This window comes from Doryrhamphus excisus, chromosome 7 (assembly GCF_030265055.1).
Source record: "Doryrhamphus excisus isolate RoL2022-K1 chromosome 7, RoL_Dexc_1.0, whole genome shotgun sequence".
NCBI classification, from domain to species: Eukaryota; Metazoa; Chordata; class Actinopteri; order Syngnathiformes; family Syngnathidae; genus Doryrhamphus; species Doryrhamphus excisus.
Window position 1 is genome coordinate 6,144,905 of NC_080472.1, and position 26,842 is coordinate 6,171,746.

The 26,842-nt window shown below is 40.1% G+C and overlaps 3 protein-coding genes across 4 annotated transcripts; 1 reads left to right on the forward strand and 2 right to left on the reverse strand.

Moving 5' to 3' along the window:
- zgc:153993 (uncharacterized protein LOC767645 homolog) lies at positions 1-14,798 on the forward strand. 2 transcript variants are annotated; one of them, XM_058077852.1, is made up of 8 exons: positions 1-281; positions 6,083-6,373; positions 8,999-9,047; positions 9,656-9,817; positions 11,292-11,424; positions 12,210-12,314; positions 12,400-12,538; positions 14,189-14,798. In XM_058077852.1, exons 2-7 carry the CDS (start codon positions 6,286-6,288, stop codon positions 12,496-12,498), a joined length of 636 nt encoding a protein of 211 aa, XP_057933835.1. In that variant the 5' UTR covers positions 1-281; positions 6,083-6,285; the 3' UTR covers positions 12,499-12,538; positions 14,189-14,798. The 2 variants fall into 2 exon arrangements, with proteins under 2 accessions (XP_057933835.1, XP_057933834.1); XM_058077851.1 differs by lacking the exon at positions 14,189-14,798 and having other exon boundaries at positions 5-281; positions 12,400-13,189.
- On the reverse strand, positions 13,146-26,809 carry lto1 (LTO1 maturation factor of ABCE1). Its single transcript, XM_058077853.1, has 5 exons — positions 26,483-26,809; positions 25,831-25,936; positions 24,329-24,399; positions 15,315-15,432; positions 13,146-14,390 (listed from the first exon to the last, which is right to left on the reverse strand). The coding sequence occupies exons 1-5, from the start codon at positions 26,560-26,562 to the stop codon at positions 14,319-14,321; spliced, it is 447 nt and encodes a 148-aa protein (XP_057933836.1). The 5' UTR covers positions 26,563-26,809; the 3' UTR covers positions 13,146-14,318.
- On the reverse strand, positions 16,519-20,136 carry LOC131132323 (uncharacterized). Its single transcript, XM_058077850.1, has 2 exons — positions 16,837-20,136; positions 16,519-16,763 (listed from the first exon to the last, which is right to left on the reverse strand). The coding sequence occupies exons 1-2, from the start codon at positions 20,103-20,105 to the stop codon at positions 16,670-16,672; spliced, it is 3,363 nt and encodes a 1,120-aa protein (XP_057933833.1). The 5' UTR covers positions 20,106-20,136; the 3' UTR covers positions 16,519-16,669.
- Positions 26,810-26,842: the final 33 nt, after the last annotated feature.

Below are 26,842 nucleotides of genomic sequence, written 5' to 3' on the forward strand. Positions count from 1 at the left end.
AAAAACCTGCAGTGTCTTGGTTTGACACCCCTGTTTTGTTTTTTTTATTTTTTTATTTTAATTTGACGCCCCTAGTATAGAGCAATGCTTTGGTGTTTTCTTGGCCGATAACTGCTTTATAAACATAATATCTGCACCACTACCAGACAGTGAAGCAGTATCCTCTTTCATGAATCTCAACAAAGTGAACCAACCTGATTGACGCCATCATTGTGTCCTTCATCAACGGTGAATCACAACAGAACTGGAGTCTTTGCTCTGCATGCCTCTTCATGCACAGGGTGAGTGTATTTGCAAAGTATTTCACTGTTGGGTGTTACTGTGGATGGCAGGACTTCCCCATTGCCAAAAGCAAGGCTGTGTTAGGGGAATGAGTCGTGAATTTGCATTAGCTTGCCTGAGCCGGTGTATTGTTCTCACAAAGGCAAGCCCGAGGTGCTGTTTTACCAACCACACCCTAAAGCCTCCTGAGTTGACTAGAAAGAAGGGCTAGAAGTCAGTGGTAGCCAGAGTAATTATTTATTACAATATGTTTATTACTAATAAGTAATTTTATTATATAATATTACAAGAAGAAAGTTTAAATAGTTGGAACATTAAAAAAATAACAACAATAGCATAAATGAAAAAAACACACTGTCATTTTACAAGAATAAAGTAAAAACTGAGTGAAAAAAGTCATTATCTGACAACAAAAAAGTAGCAATTTTACAAGAATAAACTTATTATGAAGTAAAATAACTGTATTTACCGTAAAATTTACTGTAATTCTACATCTTGTAACTGTATAGGTTATTATTTTTGACTGCAATTCTACACTTTGTTACTGTATAGGCTATTGTTTTGATGTACATATATTTACACTTATTTTGAACAGCACCTGCCACTTTTATATTTATGTTGTTATTCCTTGTTTTATTTTTATCCTTTTCTTTAATCTTATTTTTACCTTCTACAAAATGCACCGTGGAATTGCACTCAAATTTTGTTGTATGCAATACAATGACAATAAAGGCGATTCTGATTCTGATTCTGAAAATAATGTAAGCTTAGTAGCATAGCGTTGAACTGTTGAGAAAAAAATGTACAGAGAAAATGTAAGAAAAAGAACATTTGTACATTAAGAAAATATACAAAGATTTTTTAAGAAGAACGTTGAAATATAAAAAAAAACAGCAGAAAAGGGGGACTAATAAAACAACAACTACTGTATATCACAAAGCTGGGGTGCAGTTTTTTCTGGAAAATATAACGTCTTAGTCTTAGTTCCATGCTAAATTGCTAAAGCTAGCACAACACTGGACTTCAGCCACGGTCATCACATTGACAGCCCGTCAATAGCAGCCGGAGGTCCAATTTAGCTGGCAGTTCAATGCCAAAATGTGAAAAGCACTGGTTAGTTGGGCCACTCTTATGCCAAGGTAGCACTGTATATGACGATAAAAACAATAGCTGCACCGCTCCAGTCTCTGGCAGGCCATGGAATCCGTGATAAGTCAAACACAGCGACAGTAGATCCAAATAACTTTGGTCTTGCTACAAGAGCCATCTGCCAGGGCTTTGAAGCTAACTTTACCAATCTAAATACTCTTTTCTTTCTCAATTTCCCATCAACATTTGTTCCAGCTTGGGGCTACAGAGTTACGTGCTTCAATCAAACTAGGGTGGGGGCCGAGGGTCAAACAGGAGAAGCTCACGCGTCAAAAAAATTGCCGTTAAAGGAAACTTCCCTTAACATGTTAACTTTGACAGCCCTAATAAAAAGTATACATTTTTGTTGTCATCGGGATTTGCAACAGTTTCGTAATGGTACACACTTCTGCCTTTTCATAGCAAATGGTCTCGGTTCAATCCCCTGCCTGGGTTGTACAGGAAGGGCATCCATTGTAAAAACAAAACAAAACAAAAAAAAAAACAAGCCAAAACCACTCAAGTGAAAGTGGTTAAAAATGTGTAATTTATTTAATAATTCAATAACAGACATTTAATTAAATAATTAGTTAAAAATATTAACTTAGTTATTGCAGTAGTATAAGTACACATTATTGTTTTAATTATATTCATTTTTATTGTACAGTATATTGAACAAAGAAGAAGCCATTAAACGTTGGACAGGATCTGAATAAAGAGGAATAACACCTGAATGTTGTTATTGTTTGAGCCACTGTGGCATGAAAGGAATAGTCCACCCCTTAGAATAAAATGCCCCCCCCATCTGTTTGCCACACTCCATGAAACAGGAAGTAGCTTGCTAACTAACAAACACAAAGACACTGTGTAATTGTTTTTCGTTGACATTTTGTTCAGACACTCCTCCGTGAATCACCACTTTATGGTGGTGGAGGGGTTTGAGGGCCTGAGTGATCCTAAAAGCTATGTTGTCTGGGGCTATTTGCCGATGGTGGGCTGTCCCAAAGCAAACAGGTCCAAGGTGACGGGCCAGACCAGAATTATTCAGAGGACCCATATGAAGAAAAGAGAGGCTACACCCCACCCACACATGGGATACCAGGGCCTCACCTGGAAAGCTCCTCCGGGGGAGGGGCTTGCAGGTGAATGCCTGGTGATTTGGTCATGACCTGTGGAGCCACACAAGATCTTCCCCAAGTAGACCCACCACCTGCAGAGGCAAGCATAAGGATTCTGTGCATTTCATTTTGGGTGGTGGTCCGCTAGAGGGCGTGATTGGAAGGAACGGCCTCCCCCGATCTGAACCTACGGCATGTGATGTTATTGGACTTGGCACGCAGGTCTAAAATCGATTTTGTAGTTGAATCATCAGACGTGTGTCCTGCATTTTCTGGACTCACGGGTGAAGAGAGGGGCTGAGCTGTCAACTGATCACCATGGTGATGAGTTGGATTGGATAGCGGGTGAGGATGCCGGACAGACATGGGAGATCCAAACGTGTACAGAGGATGTGCTGGGAACGTCTGGCAGATTCTCCCGTTTGTCAAGTCTTCAACTCTCACCTTCGCCCACAAGACCGGGATATTGACTCTGAATGGGCCATATTCCGTGCCTCCTTTGCCAAGGCAGCTGATCCAATCAAGCATGGATGGCTTTTGGGGGTCCGGAAGCAGCTGATGGGTATTGCCAGTCCAAGTGGCACATGGCTTCGGCAGTGGACGAGCCAAAACCTCGGGTGTGGGAACAGTTTGGTGAGGCCATGGAGCACGACTTTTGGTCGGCCTCAAAGGCAAACTGACCGATGCCTCAGAAGGGGGAAACAAAATATTTTTTTTTACAGCTCCGATGGATCGGCCACTGATCTGTATCAGCCAATGAAAAAGGATGGTATCGATATCGGCCGATACTTACTTTGAAACGCAGATCCCCTGCACCCATCCAGCTACTGCCGCAATCAGAACAAACACAAACAAACATGTCTGCTGTGTTGGGACTTTATGGCTTTGTGAGAGTACCTCAAAAATGTCTCACAAGGGTGGCACTTTAAGAAGTTTTAGTTTCGTGACGCATTTAGGGCCACACTTGGCAGTGTGGGGTGAGTTTGAGGCTCATCATGTTATCATCCATCAGGCAGCGGCGAAAGCCCCGGTTCCAAACTGCTGTACTTGCAAATGTGGGCCAAATTTGGGGATGAGTTCCACCTCAGTATGGATTTGGGAGCATGCAGACACTATGTAGCACTTTTAGTGCAGGAGGAACTTTTGTTGTTTGTGGGGCTGCAACGGACTCTGGATGATGTGTAATGTGACGAGTGTGACCAGTGAGCATTTGTGCCGCGCTTGAAACGGCCATGGTGATATTTCATCTCCTCTCCGGGCACAGAAGAGGGTGTCTGCTGCATATGTGCTTCAGAAGGCAGCGGATGCGGCTGCAGCAGAGCAGGGGTGGATAAACCTGCTTTTCATTCAGGTTGTCAACTAACTGTAGGCATGCAAAACACTATCCATTTCCTGTGTCCTCTCTCTTCCTCTATCACTCTCATGCACAAATATAACACTTCCTGTCATGAAAAGTGTCATTTTGGATCCTTCTGTTCTCACCAGTGGGATGCAAGATAATTTTTCATTGGCAAATAAAGCATATATCTAAAGTAGGGTTGCAGCTATCGAATATTTTAGTTATTGATTATTCTACCAAAATGTTTCGATTAATCAAATAATTGGAAAAAACATATTTCTGTTTGGTTAAAGAGCAATAATAAATTTACAAGAAAAATAAAACATTTCACAAAATAATGAACAATCAATTGGTTTAATTTTTGAGATTATCAAGGTTTTATTTCTTAAATGAACATTGTGCATTGTCTATAATTTATCTCATTCATTTGTTTTCACTAATAAATCAAATCCACTCAGTTTAACAAGCTAAAACCTGAATAAAGTTTAATGAACAATAACATGACATGATAAATGTTGATCATCACAAAGATTTTTATTATAATAATTCATGGAACAAATCAAGCAAGAACGATGTAAGGGCTTAAGTCAGGCTTATTAATAAAAAAGACCAATATTTAGAGTTTACTTTTAACAAAAAAGGGAGTCAGAATAAAAATCAATAAAATCAATCAATCAATAAAAAAAGATAGTGATAAAATAAATACATTAAAAATATTTTTGTAATTAAATAAACTATAAATACAATTTTAATAAAGTTCAAATAACATAATAGCCATAATAATCAGTAAATTAATTCAATTGCTTCAGCAAAGCTAGTTGTTAGCTGAATATCTTCTTCTGCTCTTCTGTGAGCTTGTTAAACAACTGACTGACACATTACCGCCACCTTCTGGTCGGAAGCTGCACTGTAACTGAACATCTCATGGAGTGTTAGCCACATGCTTGCGTTAGCTGCCTTTTGGAAACTCACCATACTCCGTCACTTGACTCAATTGTTTGTTCTTCAAATACCAAATCAAACCTTTTTAACATGTTACTCCCACAAAATGGTTTCTGTGGCATGTGTTGGCAGTTAATGTGTTAATTTGTAATCTTCACACAAAGCAGTTCATGGCTGTGTGTTCCAACAGAAGATATATGCTCCAGTCCTCAGGTTCAAAAATGCTGACGGCAAACGAGCATCTTGTGGAGCCTTCTAGCGAAATTGGAATCTACTCTTCCATCTGTGAATGATGCTGAGGCAAGCTGTTCACGAGGTGTTGTGTTAGTTTGTCAGTTAGTATCAATTCGCCAAGGAAAGTTTCTGTAATCTCAGCAGCAACAACTGTAATCACCACGTGTGATTTTTTTTTTCCCTTAATAATGAAAATGTCATATAAAACTGCATATTGTGTTCACTTGTGGAACATAATACATAATATTGAAATTTGTGTGATCTAACACATTTGACAAATCTGTATAATCTGCAATAGCCATACTATAGTCATTTATATCCCTGTATATATCCACACTGTATTATAGTCATAGCCTGTTATAGTTTGTACATATATCTGTCCATTTACAGCTCTGTTCTATTTTTTTCATTTATTTACTAATAAGGTATTTATAAATTTGGACTTCTGGTTGGATGCTAACTGCATTTTGTTGCCCAGTACAAGTGACATAAGCAATAACAATAAAGTTTAATCTAATCTAATCTAAACATGCAAAAAAGTAAGAAATCAGGAAGGAGCAAACACTTTTAAACTGATTTAATTTAAGGACCACGTCCGTTGTCGCTTTCATTGCCATTTTCACTACTGTCACTCGGGAAGCTAAATAAGTAGCCTATAAATAAGTAACCAATAAGTGGTTGTTCAAACACTGCCTCCTAGCGTTTTGGAAGAGAATTACAATTACACGAGCTCATGAAAGTCAATGCCACACAACACTGCTAAGATAAATCCAAATTATTTGACATATGTGAAGCTTTTTTAAAAAAAATATTTTCCCTGGTAAGTGACATTTATGTAGGAGTAATTTCATTACTAATTCAATGACTTTTGGGGGAAGGTAAATATAACTAATTACTATTTAAAAGTTTGTCCAACTTGGCTGATTACGGGTCAACACGATTATTATCATTATCACCATTATCATTATTAGTCAAGAATATATTTGATCTTTTTTATTGTGTTGTTTTTGAAAGATGCATGCTCTGCGTTCATCCACAGGAGACTGGCGGTAACTGCAACACCGTGCCTCCATGACACTTCCTCGTTCCTCCGTGGAAGACAAACTTTTGACCCAACGGCCACGTCCCAACGAGACGCTATTATATGGCATACGGTTTTTTGTGTAAATACACTTGGTCTGGATATAGAAATTATCACATAGCTCCTCGAAGTTAGTCGCTCCGATCTCGGAAGCTTGGAATATGGCTGACAGGAGAGGAACGGACGACGACGACGACGAGCAGAAAGTTGAAGGTGCCATGGGTGGGGAAGGTGCCATGGGTGGGGAAGGTAAGTGAATGAATGTGTTTACAAAAACGTTTATGTCTTGAACACAACTCGGACAAGATAGTTTCACTCGGCGCGGATCAGAGGAAGTGTCGCCAATAACTTGTTGGACAAATGTTTTTTTTTTTCTAGCAGCGTCTTTACCGGCCATGCCGTATGTGTATGTATGTATGGTATGTGTGTATGTATGGTATGTATGTATGTATGTGACTCCTAGACTTCCAAGTTATTAGTAATAGATCCATCGTAACTTTGCAAGTAGGATAGCATGCTGCTTTACGGGTAATCCCAGGTGACAATCTCGAATCCCCGGAAAAGACTGAAGTGAATGAATGGGTTATTCCGAGGTGCGTGTCTTTTTTTGACTAAACTCTGCTATTATATTATTTATTCTTACATTAAAATACTAGGATAGTGTTTTTCCATACATCTGCTGTTGAATTCGTCGGGGGTGGGGGTGACGTCATTGTCTATTTGCTGAAGCAAACAGCTGAAAGGAAGCAATACATGTACATGTAAAGTATGTATACATGTGTGTGTATATGGGTCATATGGGAAATAAATATATGGATCATTCTTCTGAAAGGGCTACGAAGCAAAAATTAACATTGGTTTCTAAACAATTTGCATGTTAAAATTAGGGGCGTGTATTGGCAAGAATCTGGCGATACGATACGTATCACAATACTCGGCTCACAATACGATATATCACGATATATCACAATACTGTTAACAAGGCGATATTTTTTTGTTTTTCGTGTAGTTAAAGATTATTTCCTGGAAAAACTGAATTACACCAGAAATATGCACTTACTAAACACAGTTTTATTGGATTAGAACAGTATGTTATGCTGTATCACAAACCTTCCTCTGTAAAAACTTAAAGTGTAGCATTTGGATAAATAAAGCTTTAACATCCAGCTTTAAATTTACAACAAAAAAATCCATAAAAACATTCATTCATTTTCTATCCCAGCTGTCTTTGGGTGAGAGGCGGGGTACACCCTGGACTGGTCGCCAGCCAATCACAGGGCACATATAGACAAACAACCATTCACACTCACATTCATACACATAGTGGCCAATTAACCTAGCATGTTTTTGGAATGTGGGAGGAAACCGGAGTACCCGGAGAATACCCACGCATGCACGGGGAGAACATGCAAACTCCACACAGAGATGCCCGAGGGTGGAATTGAACCCTGGTCTCCTAGCTGTGAGGTCTGCGCGCTAACCACTAGACCGCCGTGCCGCGCCCCCATAAAAACAAATAAATTTAATGATGTCTCAAGATCCTACTCAAATGTTCACATTCTATTAGCTGTGAAAAAAATATAGAATATAATATATACAGTCCCTGACTTATCCAGTATTTTTGTGGAACAAAGTAACTAACATCAGTAAAAAGATGCTTGAAATAACCATTATTTAACAAAATAGTGATATCAATTTGAAAAACAAAATGCCTGCAATATCACAGTACTACTTTTGTAGTATACAAAAGGACCTTGGCATTGCTTGCTAGCGGCAGGTCCTCATGATGTCTCGCTAAGTGGACTCGCAGACACATTTTACAAACGGCATGGGTTTTTGTCACTTGATTATCTCAATCATTCAACCAATTGGTCCTTTGTTACTGAGTGAAATGTTTCATTTTTTTCATGTGAATTTATTATTTCTAGGGCTGCATGGTGTTTGAGTGGCTAGTGCGCAGGCCATGCAGCTAGGAGACACAAGTTCGTTTCCACCCACGGGCATCTCTGTGTGGAGTTTGCATGTTCTCCCTGTACATGCGTGGGTTTTCTCCGGGTACTCCGGTTTCCTCCCACGTTCCAAAAACATGCTAGGTTAATTGGCTCAATTGTCCATAGGTATGAATGTGAATATATATATATATATATATATACATAGTATACGTATATACCAATTATTTTGAGGCGACCGTGGTGAAACTTAGAGAGCATACAAAGAGGACTTGCAATTGGCCACCTTAAATACCCTTTCTCAATATTGGCTTCACTTGTGTATGCAGGTCAAGGGTCAGTGAGCTTACCAAACCAATTAGTGTTTCACTAATTAGTTCTAAAGGTATTCAAATCAATAAAATAACAAGGGTGCCCATTTCACTTCCCATCTATCAGTGTGTTGGTCTGCTATATGATATATTTCCCAACAACCAGTGATTTATAAAGGAAAATCTTGAAAATTATCACCCAAACTTTTTCATACCACTGTACGTATATATATGTATGTGTATATACAGGTTGTATGTATATATTATACTTATTGAAGAATTTCCTGCCAGCAGATTGCAATTTTAATGTTTCATTTTAAAAATCAATGAACACAAAAGCTAATCAGTTTAATGTTCTTCATTTTGTTCGCTTACAGTACAGAAAATCAACCAAGCAGTGACCTTAAAACTGAAGAATGAACCCAACCAATAAAGAATAACAGCATAACACGAGACCTCTGACGGAATCACTTTTTATACAAACCAAAAGATGACTACTACAGTATGAAATTATGATTACCTCCCATTCAGTTAGATTGTGTCTTCTCAAACAAATGGTAATTACCAGTCAGATAATTGAATGTTATCAAAACTTTTTTTTTTACTTTTAACAGACGTCATTGATGATCCCATCATAGAACAAGGAGCAATAGTCCTCAGAGGGTAAGTAATATCATAACAGCTTTTTCATGTACGCCTGTAAACGGTCATTGTGGTGTTGCTGGATGATCTCTGCCAGCTTCTGTCTCTGAGGATTTCACCAACCACCCTCTTCTTCTTTATACTGCAAATACCTATTTTACCCCGTGGATACATTTCAGTGCGAGTCTGAAGTGACTGAACCCCACGGACCCCTGCGTCCAACCTCAGTAGCAATGGCACGCTGCAGGAGGCCTTGCTTATGACCAACCACGTTCAAGAGGAGAAGGCTTCTTAGCTTTAGCCATCAGGAGGGCATGACTGTGTGAATGCCTGACAGAAAATTAGAATTTTGAGCAGATTTTGGCTTTTAAAGCCTGTGGTCCTTAACTTTTGATCAGGTGAAAAACATACGGTGAGTGTATTGTTAGAATGTATGCTAGAATAACCTCACTGTTTTGCTTCCATTATAGCATTGGTTTTTATAGCTCTTTTGCCCAAAACGGTTCCCAAACCCTAGTCTTGCATGACAACGGGCTCATCAAGGGACTTTTTTTGGTGGCATAAGATTTGAACTGCCCTTTTTGTACAGTTATTATAGTACCACATTAATGAAGCTTTCTTTATGACAGGTATGTGATTGAGCGTATAAATGCAGATTATCCCAGTCAACACATTTCTTCTGAGGACTTGGGTGGAAGATCAAGTGAACACCAGGATCCACAAATCAAAGAAGTTGTGGAGCAGCTGCTCAAGATTGCAGATGAGATGAACAGGAATGCTGAGCTTCAACGGTATTCTTCAAATAGTTTTTACTTGAACTTGACTCCTGAAGGGCTTCATTTCACTGGTTATTGTTAAGCAAACCCTTTGTATTCCAGCTTTTCATTTCTGATGACGAAAGACCAGGGAAGAGTAGTTCCCTCTTTATGTAAATTAGTGGTTCTCAAACAAAGACAATCTTGCAAAGAAGAATGCAGTGATACAGCATTAAGACGCCATTTAAAAGTGCTCATGTTTTCTGGTCTTTTATAAAAAAGTCAGTAATCAAAGAATACTCAAGTCAATATATTAAATTAAATAAAAAAAAAACATGTGCATATAAAGTAATCATCAACTTAAAGATGTGTTCTTAAATGAAAATACATTTAGAATTTTTTTACATCATGTCTGTTACAATAAATACAAGCAGGTTTGTTTTTTCAAAAACATTATCTCCATTATCGGCGGTCGAGTGGTTAGCGCGCAGACCTCACAGCTAGGATACCAGGGTTCAATTCCACCCTCGGCCATCTCTGTGTGGAGTTTGCATGTTCTCCCCGTGCATGCGTGGGTTTTCTCCGGGTACTCCCCTTTCCTCCCACATCACCATTATCCTCACGATGATCGCGGGGTGTGCTGGAGCCTATCCCAGCCGGGCGAGAGGCGGGGTCCACCCTGGATTGGTGGCCAGCCAATCACAGGGCACATATAGACAAACAACCATTCACACTCACATTCATACCTATGGACAATTTGGAGTGGCCAATTAACCTTGCATGTTTTTGGAGAAAAAACCCAGGGAAAACCCACGCATGCACGGGGAGAACATGCAAACTCCACACATAGATGGCCGAGGGTGGAATTGAACCCGAGTCTCCTAGCTGTGAGGTCTGCGCGCTAACCACACGTCTGCCGTGCAGCCCCATCTCATCTTTGTGAAGAAAAATATAAACGCAACACTTTTGTTTTTGCTCCCATTTTTCACGAGATGGACTCAAAGACGTAAAATTCATTCCAGATAAACAATATTCCCATTTCTTTCAAATGTTGTTCATAAATCTGTGATAGTGAGCACTTCGCTGAGATAATCCATCCCACCTCACAGGTGTGCCACATCAAGATGCTGAGCTGACATCATGGTTAGTGCTCAGGAGTACCTTATCCTGGTCACAATAAAAGGCCACTCTGAAATGTGCAGTTTTGTCTCATAGCAAAATACCACAGATGCTGCAAGCATTGAGGTAGCGTGCAATTGGCATGATGACAGCAGGAATGTCAACCAGATATTTTGCTTGTGTATTAAATGTTATCGTCTCCACTGTAAGCCGTCTCCAAAGGCGTTTTGGAGAATATAGCAGTATATCCAACCGTATATAGAACATAACCGGACATAAAAGCAAAACCATATAATTGTTGTATGCCTTTTACTGCAGGCTAAGAATTCACTGCTGAGCCGACACGCCTCTACAATAAACACTTGTATGTCTGTTTATTCCTTACCCACAGATTAATAAACCAGGTTCAAGGTAACTGTGCTCAAGATATTTTCATGAAAGTGGCCAGGAGCATCTTTGCTGACGGCATCAACTGGGGTCGAGTTGTGGCTCTCTTCCATCTAGCATACAGACTCATATACAAGGTAAAAGTCCACTGGAGTCTACACATTATTGAAGTTAGTTCATTGTGTATGTTTGGCTTATTGTCATGGAGTCAGATGGAATGATTTTTTTGTTTTTACAAAAAATAACATGAAAGTTATTTATTATCCACCATGCAGTCACCATAATAAATAATAATTAAATAATAATTAAAAAAATTATAAAATAATAAAAATCCCTAATAAAGGCACAGACTACTGTTCATTTCTGACCCATGGCAAAGTTAAACTTCACTCTGAACCCCCAAAGTCACTTCCTGTTTTGAGCTCCTTATAGGAATGAACTAATATCTTGCTAGCCAAGGTACGACTATTTTGCTAACGTGATTAGCCAAGGAGTATTTTAGCTGTTTGTATGCCATGCGTGCTCTGATAAAACCACAGGCACCACTATTCCTTTGGATCAAGTTTCAGGTAAACCTCGGTAATACTAATTTATACCAATGTATAGTTAGCGTCTTAGCATTGTATTGTTTTGCATGTATAGTAATGTATAAGCATTGAATACCTGCATAGTCATGTATTTTTGGTTGCACCGTGAGTGAAGTCGGTGTTTTATTGGATAGGTTTCCCCATTCGTAAAAATAACAATTGTAATTATCATAATCATCTTTGTGGGGTTGCAAATACGCCAGGAGCCACAAAGTATTGCAATAATGCAGTTAATTTGTTGTTTGTTAATATGCTGGCGTATATGAAAAGGCAGAGTGTATCCGGTCTGTGTGCCACCTCAAATATTCTGCGATATTTTGAATTTGATTTGACAGGCACTGACCACAAACCATCTAGAGAACATCAGAGTGGTCACCAGTTGGGTGCTACAAGTTATCAGGGAGCAGCTCTACTATTGGCTTGTTCAGCAAGGAGGCTGGGTGAGTCATGCAGTTGGGTTGGCTATGGAAGAAAGATGATAATGTACTATATATCATTCCATACTTGTTGTTTCTTTCATTCTAGGAAGGTGTCATCAGTGGATGGTCTCACTGGAGGAAATTAACCTTAGTGGCATCCGTGGTTTTGGTAGCAACCTTTGTTTATTTCAGGAAGACACGCTGACCATCAGCTGTCACACCCTCATCAACGATGGTTCACTCAAGTAAGAGAGATGGAGATAAATATGAATATGTTTTTCAGGAAATAAGTAACTATCACTTATAAACCAAAGTACAGGCTAGGCCAAGACTTAAAGCAGTGACGATAACTATCTGAACAGAAATCAGAAATGCACAAACTATGCCATAGACGTTCATATCATCCTCACCCCAACCCAAGATGCCATCAAAATGTTGCAGGACCTGCTGTGTATATTTTGTTATACCTTTCAGATCACCTTCAGCTGTCTTATTTTCCAAGTTGGAGTTAACAACCTGTTGTGCAATACATGTACTTCATGTATGCCTGTTGAAAGGTGATATGACGACACGAGTAATGATATGCGTATTTTCTGAATGCATTTACTCTGATAAATGTGCAAACATCGGCTGCAAAGATCATCTTTTATGTGTGGGGGTGCCTTTATCGATACCTGTATGTTACCCACAGGTTGCTTTGGTTTAATGTTAAATTTCTTGCATTGGTCATGGGAATAGATGTGATAGTTACAACACTGTAAGTTAAGACGCTGACCCAAACTTTTGCTAATATCTTTTCTTTTTGAAGAAGAAGTCTATTTTTTAATTCCACAAGTGTATTTTCTTGATGTTTAATTAAATATGACTGTGTATAAAAGACTTCTATCAAAATGTGACACCAGTATCTATTTTGGAAATTCACCACTTCTTAACAAGGTTCTTCACTCTACGCTGTTGTTTTTTCATAAACAAAACTAATCTACAATCTCCAACATGTGCCTTTACATCACTACACATAAACATAAAGGCATAGAGGAATAAGACATAGAAAAAGTCAGACCTCACAATCGCTTGGTGCTATTTTGTCTCCCATTGTCTCACTTCATGCTGCGTGTACACCTTGCCATCAAAATCCAAACTGTCCCTTTCCAATGTGTGCATGAGACTCTCCTAGACCCAAGTGAGGAAAATATCATAGCAATTTGAGAATTTTTGGAATGGAATAAAACCTTATGGTCACTGCTTTGCAGGCCATGCCTAACTATCTGGTTGCCTGGGAACCAGAAATTAGAGACCCTCTCCAGCAGAAACCATCTTAAGTCCAGAGTCAGCTTTTTGGTCTTGGTGGCGTTTAGCAGTGGTCGTGCTGCAAGGTGGTTGGAATTTCTGGAAATGTCTGACCTGTCAACCCTCCCATTTGCTTCCCGTAGTAAACGTCCATAGTTTGTTTCCTGTCACCTTCCTATTTAAATAGAACATTTCCCATATTTCAACAAATTTCCGGCCAAAAAAGAGAATCCTCTCGGGTACTGTGGGTGTCAATGGTGATTTGTCAAGTTTGTTTTGGACTTGTGCCTGCCTGAACCTGAATAGGCTGAGAAGATGTTCGCAGACAATCAACTCAACTCCATTTTCTTGGATTTATTTCACACTTCAACCATTTGTCAGCTTAGGTTGATGACCTTAAATCAGAGAGGAATAGCTTAAAAATATCACTGTCTTTCCAGTATATCATCTGTTCATAGTAACCAAGGGTGGAAAAGTCCATCACATCACATTAGTATCAGAGATTTTAAAGATGTGTACCATACTGTAGCATGATTATGTAAAAATTCTCAATCTTTAATGACTATCAATACAGTCATGTGTGTAAACATTTAATGGTGTGTGTGCAGGGTCATCCCAGTTGTATCTCCCCTGGAAGAATCGAATTCTGATTGGGTGCTGCCTTCAATGCTTCATTTCCACAACGAAGTGAAGGGCTTTCCTTTATTTGCTGATCTCCTCCTCCTTGTCCGGAAAGATTTAGAAAGAGGTCCCATGTGAGACATTGCTGTAATCCCTGAAGTCTGTTTGGATGCAGAGGATGGAACAGACCTGAACGAAACCAAAACCAACTTTAAATATCTTTCAAAATGCAAATTGTAAACAGTAAATACTTTGTAGTCGTCTGACAATGGAGGAAGGGGGTAGTGGTTGGAATACACATACATAATAGTACAGTAATGTACAGTAATGTAATGTATTGGTATACAGATAGGATGGTTATCATTTTTTTCTGGCAATAATGATGTTGGGGCTTCACACAACAACAAGCTTGCTAGCTCCACATGTCGGCGCTCTGGAATAAGCTTCGCCTCATGCATTTTCAAAAATATGACTAAATCATGCAGTTTCGTGGTTGAATAAAAAAAATGGTTTAAAAAGTCATATGTAAGGAAAGGTTGTGTAATATTGTGCCTAAATAAAGTATTTGCATGCCTAAAAATTGCTGAATAAAGGTAATACAAATATAAGGCATTCAGAAGATGCATCCAAAGATGTGTGGTGTATTTTCACACACTGGTCCCCTGCGGTCAGTAATGTTACGGTAATGTTGGGTGAGACACACAAGCACCAAACAGGGTCACCGGAACAGCTGGTTTAAATGATCTCACAACAGGCACAGGCGCAGACCTGTCAACAGCACCCGCTGTTGCTCAGTGGGAACATAAAATGCATACTTTTACTTTTGAGTCCCTAAATACCAAAAACTCCCTAACGACACCAGGAAGAGTATTTAGGTTTGTTGCTAGTCTGATCCACAAGACCAAGACCAAGTAGATGGCTGTCAACTATAGCATCTGTATGAGGATCATGCTTCAAGACCTGCTCCATGTGTAAAAATGGCTTTTGTTTTGGCACTCTAGATTAATCCCCCGCTTAAACAAAAAAACTCAATAATAATAAAAAAAAAACCATGATGTCATGTTCGGGAATACACAATACTAGTAGCAAATGGTACATGTTGGTAAATGGTACCTGCTTGAATTTGCTTCGAAGACAGCCCACGTCATCCTGGAGCGTTGCGGATTGTGGGTCATCATAGCTGCAATTGTGGATCAAATCCAGAAGAGAATCGAGGACCTTCATGCGTTTTCTAACAAACAGAAAACATTCATGAAACGTAAGCTGAAAAATTGTATACGGCAAACTCACAACCCCAATGCCTGCTCCACATTGGAGGACTTTGGCTGCTATTTAACACTGACTTGTTAGTGTCCTCTTCAGTGAGTGAACCATGGTAATGGTAATGGTTTTATTTCAGTTGAACATGCATCAAATTACAATTGAATCCATCCCATAATCAGTTCACAGTTCCACATGTCCAAAAGGAGTAGGAAGAAGCAAAGCTTATTAAATCCTACCCCTCCATCTGGTACTTTTACAATCAGTAATTGTTACATTTGTTCACTTCCTGCTTTCCTAATATAGTTTGTTTTTTCGGTTACTTATGTTTGCCACTAGTCGGCAGTGTTGGTATCGTCCATTTAAATTGTTAGAAAAACATGTGATACATTGTAAATGTAATACCTGTTGTAGTGGCTATTTGTCCTTCTCCAAAACAATAAACGTAACCTATAATCAAACGGCCACTGATGCACCATGGGTTTGTTTCACGCAGGCAAAAGAGTCAGTCCAAACAATCCTGTTCCGTTTCTTCTTTCCTTTTATTACCAAGCAAGCAAAACGAATAAAAAAGGAACAAGGGCCTTTTCCTCTTGCCTCTCTTGCTCTGTTACAAAACCATAGGCCCACCCCGGTGCATGCTGGTCCCCTGAGCACCGCCCACCCAAATATATTGCAGGTGCCCAGGGTGCCATCCAATGAAACAAACCCACAAATCAACCACCAATTAACCCCAACAAAATATGATAGACAAACAAAATAAATAAATAACCAACAAGAAAATACCATCAAGGAATCCAAACAAAACAACAACAACAAAAAATAAATCAACAGATATCAAAAACCTAGGAACACACCAATAAATAGCTCCTACATTCCGGCCCCTAATTGTGTATGAACCCACAATTACTTTTACGTCCCAAAAAGGAGCTATTCCTTTAGCTGAACTACAATTATGGAATACACCATAAATCAGTCTCTTCCTTTTGAAGTACCTGCAAAACAAGAGAGAGAGAGAGAGAGAGAGAGAGAGACAGAGCCATAGAAAGAGAGAGAGTCAGTGAGTCAATGTCAATGATGCTAAACCGCTGCTTCCAATAGCAGGCAGAGCTTCGTCACTGGCCTCTCCAGGATGCTGGTCTTTGTTTGAAGACGCACAGAGCGCACCAGTCCCTTAGCATCCGATTTGACATCCAAAACTTTCCCCATCATCCATGATCCTCTTGGAGCCGCAGCATCTGCCACAAGGACGATGTCTCCGGTGGTGAGACTCCTTCTTGGCCTTGTCCACTTTTGTCTCTCCTGCATCAAAGGTAAGTATTCAGAAAGCCACCTTTTCCAGAAGAGTTCCGCCATATACTGTACTTGTTTCCACCTTTTTCTGAGGTACAGATCATTTGAGTCAAATAGTCCTGGTGGCATGATAGGTTTGCCTTTCAACGTCAGGATGTGATTGGGAGTGAGTGCTTCAAGGTCATCCGGGTCGTCGGAAACCTTTGTGATGGGTCTGCTATTTAATATTGCCTCAACCTCACAAAAAATTGTTTGGAGCCCTTCATCATCCAGGCTTTGCTGTTGCAAAACTGAGGTGAAAACCCTTTTTACTGAACGGATCAAGCGTTCCCAAATACCCCCTTGATGAGAAGCGGAGGGGGTATTAAACCTCCATTCTATGCCATCCTGGACCAGAACCTTTTGAATTCTGACATGGTTCACAGCATCCAAACTCTCCTTCAGCTCCCGGTTAGCTCCAACAAAGTTTGTGCCATTATCAGACCTGAGAGTTAGGACAGGTCCTCGTCTGCAGATGAACCTGCGAACTGCATTGATACAAGAATTTGTATCCAGTGCATATGCTACTTCCAAGTGAACAGCACGGCTGGTCAAACATGTGAAAAGCACTCCATATCTTTTCAAAAGACTTCTGCCTTTTTTTACTTCAATTGGGCCAAAATAGTCCACCCCAACGTCCGTAAAAGGAGCTTTGTCAGGCAACACTCTCTCCTCAGGCAAGTCTGCCATCTTCTGTTCAAGAAGCTTTCCTCTGTCACGTCTGCATACAACACAGTCCGATATGATTTTTCTGGCAGCAGAGTTTGCATTAGTAATCCAGTACTTCTGCCTCAATCTGGATAGCATGTGATTTCTTCCGGCATGTCCCAACTGATGGTGTATGTGCCGGAGAATAAGAGTGGATACATGCAGGTCTTTGGACAAGATAAGTGGATGTTTGGACTCTGCTGGCAGTGCTGCTTTATTCAACCGGCCGCCCACTCTGAGCATCCCATCATCCATTATTGGGTCCAATTTGTACAATGAGCTCTCTTTAGAAACTGTTTTAAACCCGTTCTTCAGTGAGGCAATTTCAACCTTGAACCTCTCTCTTTGTTCATATTGCACAATTGCTTTCTCTGCTTTGTCATAATCCTCGGGCGTCAAACTCTGTCCTTTGAGTGTGACCTTGAAACTCTGCATTCTTCCTTCAACCCTTTGACATGGAACAGCAGAAAATTCCATCCTCTTCCTGCACAGAATCTTGAGAATCATCTTGATCTTTAAAAACCAAGCAACTGCAGTTTTTAGCTTCGTCCAACTGGAAAAGTAACTGATTAAGCTGGTTGTGGCATTTTCCTGGATCTTGATAACAGCATTCACCATCAGGTTCCTTTTAACCTCTGGATCATCTACAGGAACTCCATCAAGATCCACCTCCAATTTAGGCCATTCCTCTTTTGGCCTCCAGAGAAACTCTGGTCCAATTATCCACCTCCTGTTTTTTAGGAAATCCTCAGCTCTCATTCCTCTAGAGGCTTCATCTGCTGGATTCTCTTTAGAGCTCACATACCTCCACTGATCCACATCAGTTGCTTCTCGGATGTAAGCTGCTCTGTTTGCCACAAAGGTGTGGAATCGGCTGGTTTCATTCCGTATGTATTTAAGGACTGTCGTGCTGTCAGTCCAAAAAACGGATTCCTTCAGTTGAAGCTGCAACTCCTTTTGCAGCAGCTTAGCAACCCTAACAGCAAGAACTGCAGCTACGAGTTCCAAGCGAGGAATTGTCATCTGCTTGAGTGGAGCAACTCTACCTTTTCCCAAGAGAAATGAAACATAAACTTTACCATTAGTTTGTAGTCTCAAGTAGGATGCTGTTCCATATCCAACCTCACTTGCATCGGAAAAGTGATGAAGCTGTGCAACGACGCGGTCTCCAAATTCTCTGGGCTTGAAACAGCGATCCACCTCAAACTCTGCTACCTTTTGAAGATCTTCAAGCCAGTTGGACCATTTCTTACGGGAGAACTCCATTATGGCTTCATCCCAGCCCAGGTTCCTCCGACATAGTTCCTGGAGAAGCAACTTGGCTGGTAAAATGAATGGAGCTAAAAATCCCAAAGGGTCATACAATGAGCTGACCACTGACAGAATACCTCTTCTGGTCTGTGGCTGTTCTTTTGCAGACGTCCTGAATTTGAATTTGTCAGATTCAATGCACCACTGTAGTCCCAGTGCTCGCTCTACTGGAAGTTGGTCTGTATCCAAGTCCAAGTCCATGATCTCCTTTGCTCTGCTGTCCTCTGCAATTGACATTAGCACTTTGCGGCTGTTGCTGATCCACTTGGAAAGATTGAATCCTCCTTTCTGACAAAGCGCAGTCAAATCCTTTACCATTTGCACTGCCTCTTCTTCCGATGCCATGGATTTCAAACAATCATCCACATAAAAGTTGCATTTGACTGTGTTCACTACATCAGAAGAGAAATGTTGTGCATTATCATCTGCTGTTCTCCGCAAAGCATAATTTGCGCAACTTGGTGATGATACAGCCCCAAACAGATGTACTTTCATTCGATGTTCTACTGGAGACTGTGCAGTATCTCCCTGAGGCCACCAGAGGAAGCGGAGAAAGTCAACATGCTTGACTGAGACACGAACTTGATGAAACATGGCTTGGATGTCTGCCATTACTGCCACAGGTTCTTGCCGAAATCGGAGGAGGACTCCAATGAGAGAGCTGGTAAGATCGGGACCCTGCAAGAGCTGGCTGTTCAAAGATGTTCCTTTATACACAGCTCCACAGTCAAACACAACTCTCAGTTTACCTTTCCTTGAATGGTGGACACCGTGATGGGGGATGTACCAAAGCGTTCCATCACTTTGTCTCATTTGGTCATCAGGTACCCTTTCTGCATATCCTTTATTGATCATGTCATTCAGGAATGCAACATATTCCTCCTTAAAATGTCCATTTTTATTGAACTTTCTTTTCAGGCTCTGGAGGCGCTGTTCTGCAACACAGCGATTGTTTGGCATCATGGGATTTTCCTGTCTGAAAGGTAAGTCGATGCAATAGTGGTCTTCTATTAAGTTTACGGTATTGTTCATAAGATCCATGAACTTGATGTCTTCTCTGGACATTTCAATCTTCTCCTCTGATGATTTCTCATTAAAGTCATGATTGTATTGCTTAACCAGCATTTCTTGCAGATGATCAACAGAGATTCGGTTTGTTGTTACAGTAGGACAGACACTCTTACCCCTACCGTCAGATCCACCGCGCAGTGGACCATTAATGGCCCAACCAATCCTGGTCCTTACTGCATAGGGCCCTTCATCCTGGCTGTTTATCAGCTCCCAAGGCTCCATTACCTTTGGGGCATCTGTACCGATAAGTAATTCGACGTCGGCATCGATGTAATGGAGCTTAACACCTTTCAGATAAGACCATTGATCCACATCCTCCTGTCGTGGGATATTTACTGCAGACACAGGCATAGTCCTTTGGGTTAGAACATCAGGTAACTCAATGAAGTCATTCCCATCCATACCAGACACTTCAAGTCCTGACAAAATCTGAGCATTTACTATTTTCCTTTGGCCCATTGTTCTTAGCAGAATACTTGCCTTTTTACCTCTTAAGTTCAATTTCCTTGCCAGAGTATCTGTGCAGAATGTACCTGAGCTTCCTGGATCCAAAAAGGCATATGTTTGCACAGTTTGATTATTTTTCTGACTCTTGACCTTGACTGCAACAATAGAAAAGACAGAGTCATCTTCACAACCGGCCCCAATATGGCCACAGGTCTGAGACAGCTTTGCAGAAACACTTGAAGGGTTCACAGTACTTGGCCTTTGTGGTGAGGATGTGCCTGTATCCTGTCGGTGTATGTGAAGGACTCCCGGGTGCTTTTGGTGACACACATTGCAATCCAAACGACTCCTACAGTCTTTGCTTGTGTGGCCTAGCTTCAGGCAACCAAAACAAATGCCCTTTTCCTTTAGAAAGGTAATCTTATCCCGGTGTATTTTCACTTCAAACTGTGAGCACTTGTCCAAGGAATGACTGCTTTGAGAGCAAAACAGACAATTCTGCACAAAAGGTACTTTGGCTTGAGTTATTGTATGTTGAGATGTACCTCCATCTTGTACTTCAGTGACATTAGTGGCAAAAATGCTTTGCTTTTTCCTTTGGTTTGTGTGATTACTATTGGAAGCCTTGAAGTTGGTACGTTGCGAGTCTTGAATGTTGCCAAAAAGTGGATCCGAGGCTATTTTGACTTGTCTTTCAATGAAGGTGACAAGATCAGTGAATACCGCTCTTTGACCACGTCGCTCCAGCAAATCACAAGCAACATTCCTCCATTTTTCCCGTAATTTGTATGGCAGTTTAAGAATGATGCTCCTCATGTTAGATGATAAGTCCAGCTCTTTCATATACATAAACTGTTCTGTCAGATTTGAGCATCCTCTAAGAAAAAGGGAGAATGACTGTAGTGCTTTAACATCCTCACTTTTAACAGGTGTCCAGTTGAGAATTTTTTCCATATAAGCAGTGGCAATTCTATGCTCATTTCCAAAGTGTTCGGCGAGAAGATTTTTGGCTCTGCAATATCCTTGCTCCGCAGGTAAGTGCTGACAACTTTGCACTAGGTCTCTTGGCTGCCCCCTGGTGTATTGTTCAAGGAAGTGCAAACGATCGTTCCAATTAGCCGTCTTCTCCTCCACTCCATTTTCAAAGGCTCTAATGAAAGACCTGTATTGAAAAGGGTCTCCATCAAACACTGGGATATTTCTATATGGAAGGGCCGAGGATAGATTCTGCTGCACCAGGAGGGAAGTGATGTCATTTTGTCTTTGCATTATGGTGGTAATGTCAGTTGGATGAGTTTGAGTTTCATTCCTTCTTTGTGCAGCTTGAGTTGGAACCTCAGCATTAATTAACATTTCATTCATTTGGGTATGTGACCTTTGTTTGGAACCAACAACCTGTGGTTGAGATATAGAATAAGGCATCAAAACGTTGTCCTTTGCATCCTTTTTATTCGGCAGGAATGTGTCGGCATCTGGGTTGAGTTTACTTGTGCTTTGACAGTTCCTTTCAAAATAAGAGTTCATGCCATCGGATCGATTTGAACCACATTGAGATGAGTTGATTTCCAATACATGAAGTTTTGCACTTGTTGCTGCCAATTCTGTTTCGAGTTCCAGCTGCTCCTTTTGCTTCCTTAACTGTTCCTCCTGAGCTTCAATTAGATGTTTCCTTTTCAGCGCGGCAACACGCTCCATTAGTGCCGCTTTATCCGCTTCAGCTTTTATGCGTGCAGATGTTGTAGAAGAAATGCGTGATACCTGTGAATGCTTGGAAGATTTTGATTTTGCACGTGATATGTTAGAAGCACTGTCTTCAGGATTTATTTCCTCCAGATCTGCAACATCCTGATCAGGACATTCTTTATTCGGCTGCACATATGGATTTCCGGCTTCAATTAACCATGCCTTTACCTTGTCGGTAAAATCACAGTACATTGTCATTTTTGCTTGAAAATAACCCGTTTGCTTTGCAGCTTCATCTTCTGGTAAAGGTAAATCCATGAACGATTCATGCACGTCATGGGCGTCTTGATAACAACCAATAAACTTACAAAGTTCAGAATTAACTGTTTTCACGTTTTCGTTTGATTCCATCAAATCACGGATTTTTTCCATATACCCTTTGGCTTGTCTACATTTGACACTCCTTTTGTCTTGACACGTTTTTATGTAAAAACTCAATCCTTTCGATGTCCATTTAATATTCCTTTTTGTTGCTGGTATTTCAACATCCTTCTGAGACCCTGTATTAACATCAGACATCTTTAATCATATAGTCCGTCAACCATTCCATTTAATTCAGAAGGCGAGGGGGTAAAAGGCCAAATATAATCCTCACTGGCAGCACAGCCACTCTTGCAAGCATAGATGCGCACTGGAGTTGTAGATTTAATGAATGAAATACGCCAGCACTTCTGCGTAAATTAGCGCTTAATAGCCGACTTAACTCCGAGTTATCACCGTTTTCCAATGCAGCTTTTTGCAGTAACACATACCAGTTTCTGATGGCCAAGCTGAGTGTGTCGCTGGTGTGGGCCAGGCGTAGTTTGAAGCTAACACGATTTCAGATGGGAGATGAATAAAACAATTCGTGAGCTTCGTTCATCCAAGGTCCAAAAGAGTCCAACGAGTCCATTATTGGTGGGTTCTTTTCTTTATCCAAGGGCGGGTTTTGTACTTTATGTAGTGGCTATTTGTCCTTCTCCAAAACAATAAACGTAACCTATAATCAAACGGCCACTGATGCACCATGGGTTTGTTTCACGCAGGCAAAAGAGTCAGTCCAAACAATCCTGTTCCGTTTCTTCTTTCCTTTTATTACCAAGCAAGCAAAACGAATAAAAAAGGAACAAGGGCCTTTTCCTCTTGCCTCTCTTGCTCTGTTACAAAACCATAGGCCCACCCCGGTGCATGCTGGTCCCCTGAGCACCGCCCACCCAAATATATTGCAGGTGCCCAGGGTGCCATCCAATGAAACAAACCCACAAATCAACCACCAATTAACCCCAACAAAATATGATAGACAAACAAAATAAATAAATAACCAACAAGAAAATACCATCAAGGAATCCAAACAAAACAACAACAACAAAAAATAAATCAACAGATATCAAAAACCTAGGAACACACCAATAAATAGCTCCTACACCTGTCTTTTGTTTGTCATCATTAAAGTAGTACTTCCTCTCTTTGCCACACAACGTGCTCGGCATCGATGAGGGGGTGCAGAAGTGGACAGAAAGACAACTTTTGTTTCATTCTTTTGCCCTTCAGAGACCCAGTAAGGCTGTTACACTACACCTGCTCATGTTTTGAGCTGAGCATCAGGAATAAAATGCAATATGAAATGCTAATTACCGGTAGACCAATGCTAGCTGACATATATGTCAGTCGTTCTTGAGTATTTAACAATAAGGAAAAGCTTGTCACAAAGAAAAAATTGCCATAAAACATGTCAACACTGCCACCAGGTGGTCACCACGAGGTACCTGTAAAATATGGTAAGACTACAAGATTAAAAATGGACATTGGTTGCTCCAATGTATATATTTTTAAATTGATAAATTGCATATTGTTGCAAATGAAAAGACTATTAGGCTATAGTTAGTACAATAATAATTATTGAAGGACCTAAGCTTAGGGTGGGCCTCTTGGGCACCGGCACTATGCAGAATGTTTTCCATAGCACTGTAATCCTTTCAAGCTTCAGACACGTTGAAAATGAAATGTACGGTTCCAGTCAGCCTCAGAACCCGAGGGCTAACATGATCTGGGCACGCAAAAGGAGTCAAAGGAGTCGGAAACAGCGCTGGCAGGCAGGAAGGTGTCTGTGGTGGGTTGTGGATTATTTGTCCAACCAAATAAATAGCGGTCATTTGATTATTTATGAAAAGGCAACTTACTGTTTCTTGATTGGATGACTGGATAAAGGTCAGTGATGAAATCTACACAATTTAACAACGCAGGCACACCGAGATGTAATGATTCAAATAACTTACCTTAGTTTGGAATCTGTTCTATGTTGAAGAAGACATTTCCATGCAACAGCAAAGCCATAATAAAAGGAAATCTGTCATGATTAAAAGACACAAAAGAGTACCAGTAAACAAATAACTATCTCAGTATATAGTCAAGAGTGGCAGCAATTTGATCAAGATGAGAAACACCTTTGAAGTCAATTTCACCAGGATGTACAGGAAGTTCACATCAACAATAAGTTCAATCCATTCCTCACTTTGAATTATTTCACAATATTTAGTCAATGTAAAACTATATTACTATATATACTATATTACTGTAAAATGGAACCTCCAGTGAAACCATACAAAAAACAAGGCACATTTTCCCACAGGAAATCATGTAAATCGAATTAGTCTGTTCCAAATAATATTAATAGAAAATAACATTTTATAGAGAAAAATGTATTTTTATTCAATTTTTATTATTCTCTCTAAAATATTTTAGGGAAAATATTGTTTTAGACAGAAAACTATATTTTTCTTATATATTTTTTATTATTCCCTCTAAAATATTATATTATTATTAGTATTTGTGTTCTGTTCCAGACCCCAGGTTCCGCTCCAGGTCAATTGTTTCCAGAGCTGACAGTGAATTTCCGTATTTTTGTATTTTGAGCATAGAAAAGCTGTTTATGCTATACTGCTTTATACTGCTTTTAACATTAATAGAACCCTCCAGACCAGGGGCTCAAACTTAATTTACCTGTGGCTGCTGGAGATGGGGTCTGTGTGAGACTGGTTCACATGAAGTATTGGGAGTAGGGCTGGGAATCTAAGGGGACCTCACGGTACAGTATGATACGCAATGCATGGCTCAGAATAACGATAACATCTTCATACGGTGAAAAAAAACTGTTGTATTTTGGTTTTCATTTGACTATTTGATGAGCTTACTATAAGTTCTGTGATTGCAGATTGTGATTGCAGGAAGTGAACAAACTTAACAGTTACTGATTGTAAAAGTACCAGATGGAGGGGTAGGATTTAATAAGCTTTGCTTCTTCCTACTCCTTTTGGACATGTGGAACTGTGAACTGATTATGGGATGCATTCAATTGGAATCTGATGCATGTTCAACCATTACCATTGATTATACTTGCTTTTATGAGTACCAGAGGCGTAGCTCAGACCTTGCAGGTAGCATTTACACTATTTTTCCATGTCAAGTCGCGGGCCGCAAAATATGACACAGTGGACCTGCAGACCATGAGTTTGAAAACCCTGCTCTAGACTATAACAAAAAATCTTGAATCTATTAATAAATCAATCAATACTACTTATGACCTTTGCCCTGTTGTTCACTGGCAAGCAGTCCAAGGTGTAGTCTGCTTTTCTGACTGGCTCCAGCTACAATCACCATCATAATAAGAATAAAAGGTTCATATCTTTGGAATGAAGGACGCTTGAAACAGTATTTCCTTATACACAAGTTTTGCATTGGGTCATTAGGTATGGAATCGTACAAATGTAGCATATCTCACCTCTGTGAAAAGTTGAGCGCCGTGAGAAGTTCCATGTTTGAGGCCATTTTGCAGCCCTCGGTAGGTCCCTTTCTTAAAGCCTTCATGGTACCCTTCTCCACGGAATCTGAGTGCACAACATGAAATTGAAATTACATGTAGGCAAACATTAACGAATAAAGGAACACATGCATGCACAATTGTATTTGAAATAAGGGAAAATAAAAAATAAAAAACAAGGAAAATCAACAAAATTTCACAATCACCAGCACCCGCATGCCTGACCAACACAAAAAGGGTGCTCAATATCAACTTTAAATATTGACAGCAAGTTAATTACACATAATCACGTGATATTATGTTTCCCAATGCTACGTCTATCTTGTTTTGTTGTATTTGTGAGTTTGTAACCTAAATGTAGAATGAGCAAAGGAGCGATAGAGCTGGGGATGCGCAACGCTGCACTGAAGCGTGTATTGAGCTTTTCAAATTTACGCGTGCAAAGTTAAAATACGGCGAAGTATTGAAACGCGACGGTGCCGTGAAAGGGGGGCAAAATGTGGCAGTTTCCCGATGAAAACAGGAGAGTTGACAAGTATTGGAGAACACACTTTACGAAATTAGTAGGTTTCAACACAAACACAGATTATCTGAAAGCAAAACCAGTGCTTACTTTTCATCCGCCATTACAATACTGTCAAAAATATCGTCATTTCTAGTGTCCCGGGTCATCATAATGTCAGACTTCTCCATTTTCCTCCTTTTTGTTTTTCTTCTTTTGGCATCCAAATCTGCCTACGGAAATAAATCAGCCGCGGTGTTGCTACGGCAACTCCGCTGAGACACTTTTATGTCCAACGTAATCTTTTTCAGTATGTATTTTATGTGTTTAGTACAATTATACATTTGAAAAAGCATGTATTTCTTGTAGGTAAGCTTTGGTATATCACTCACTGTTGGTTATAAATACGCATTTGTGGGCTGATGACGCAATCGCAACGCGACATATCCCAACATCCCTTGCGCGCCTCAA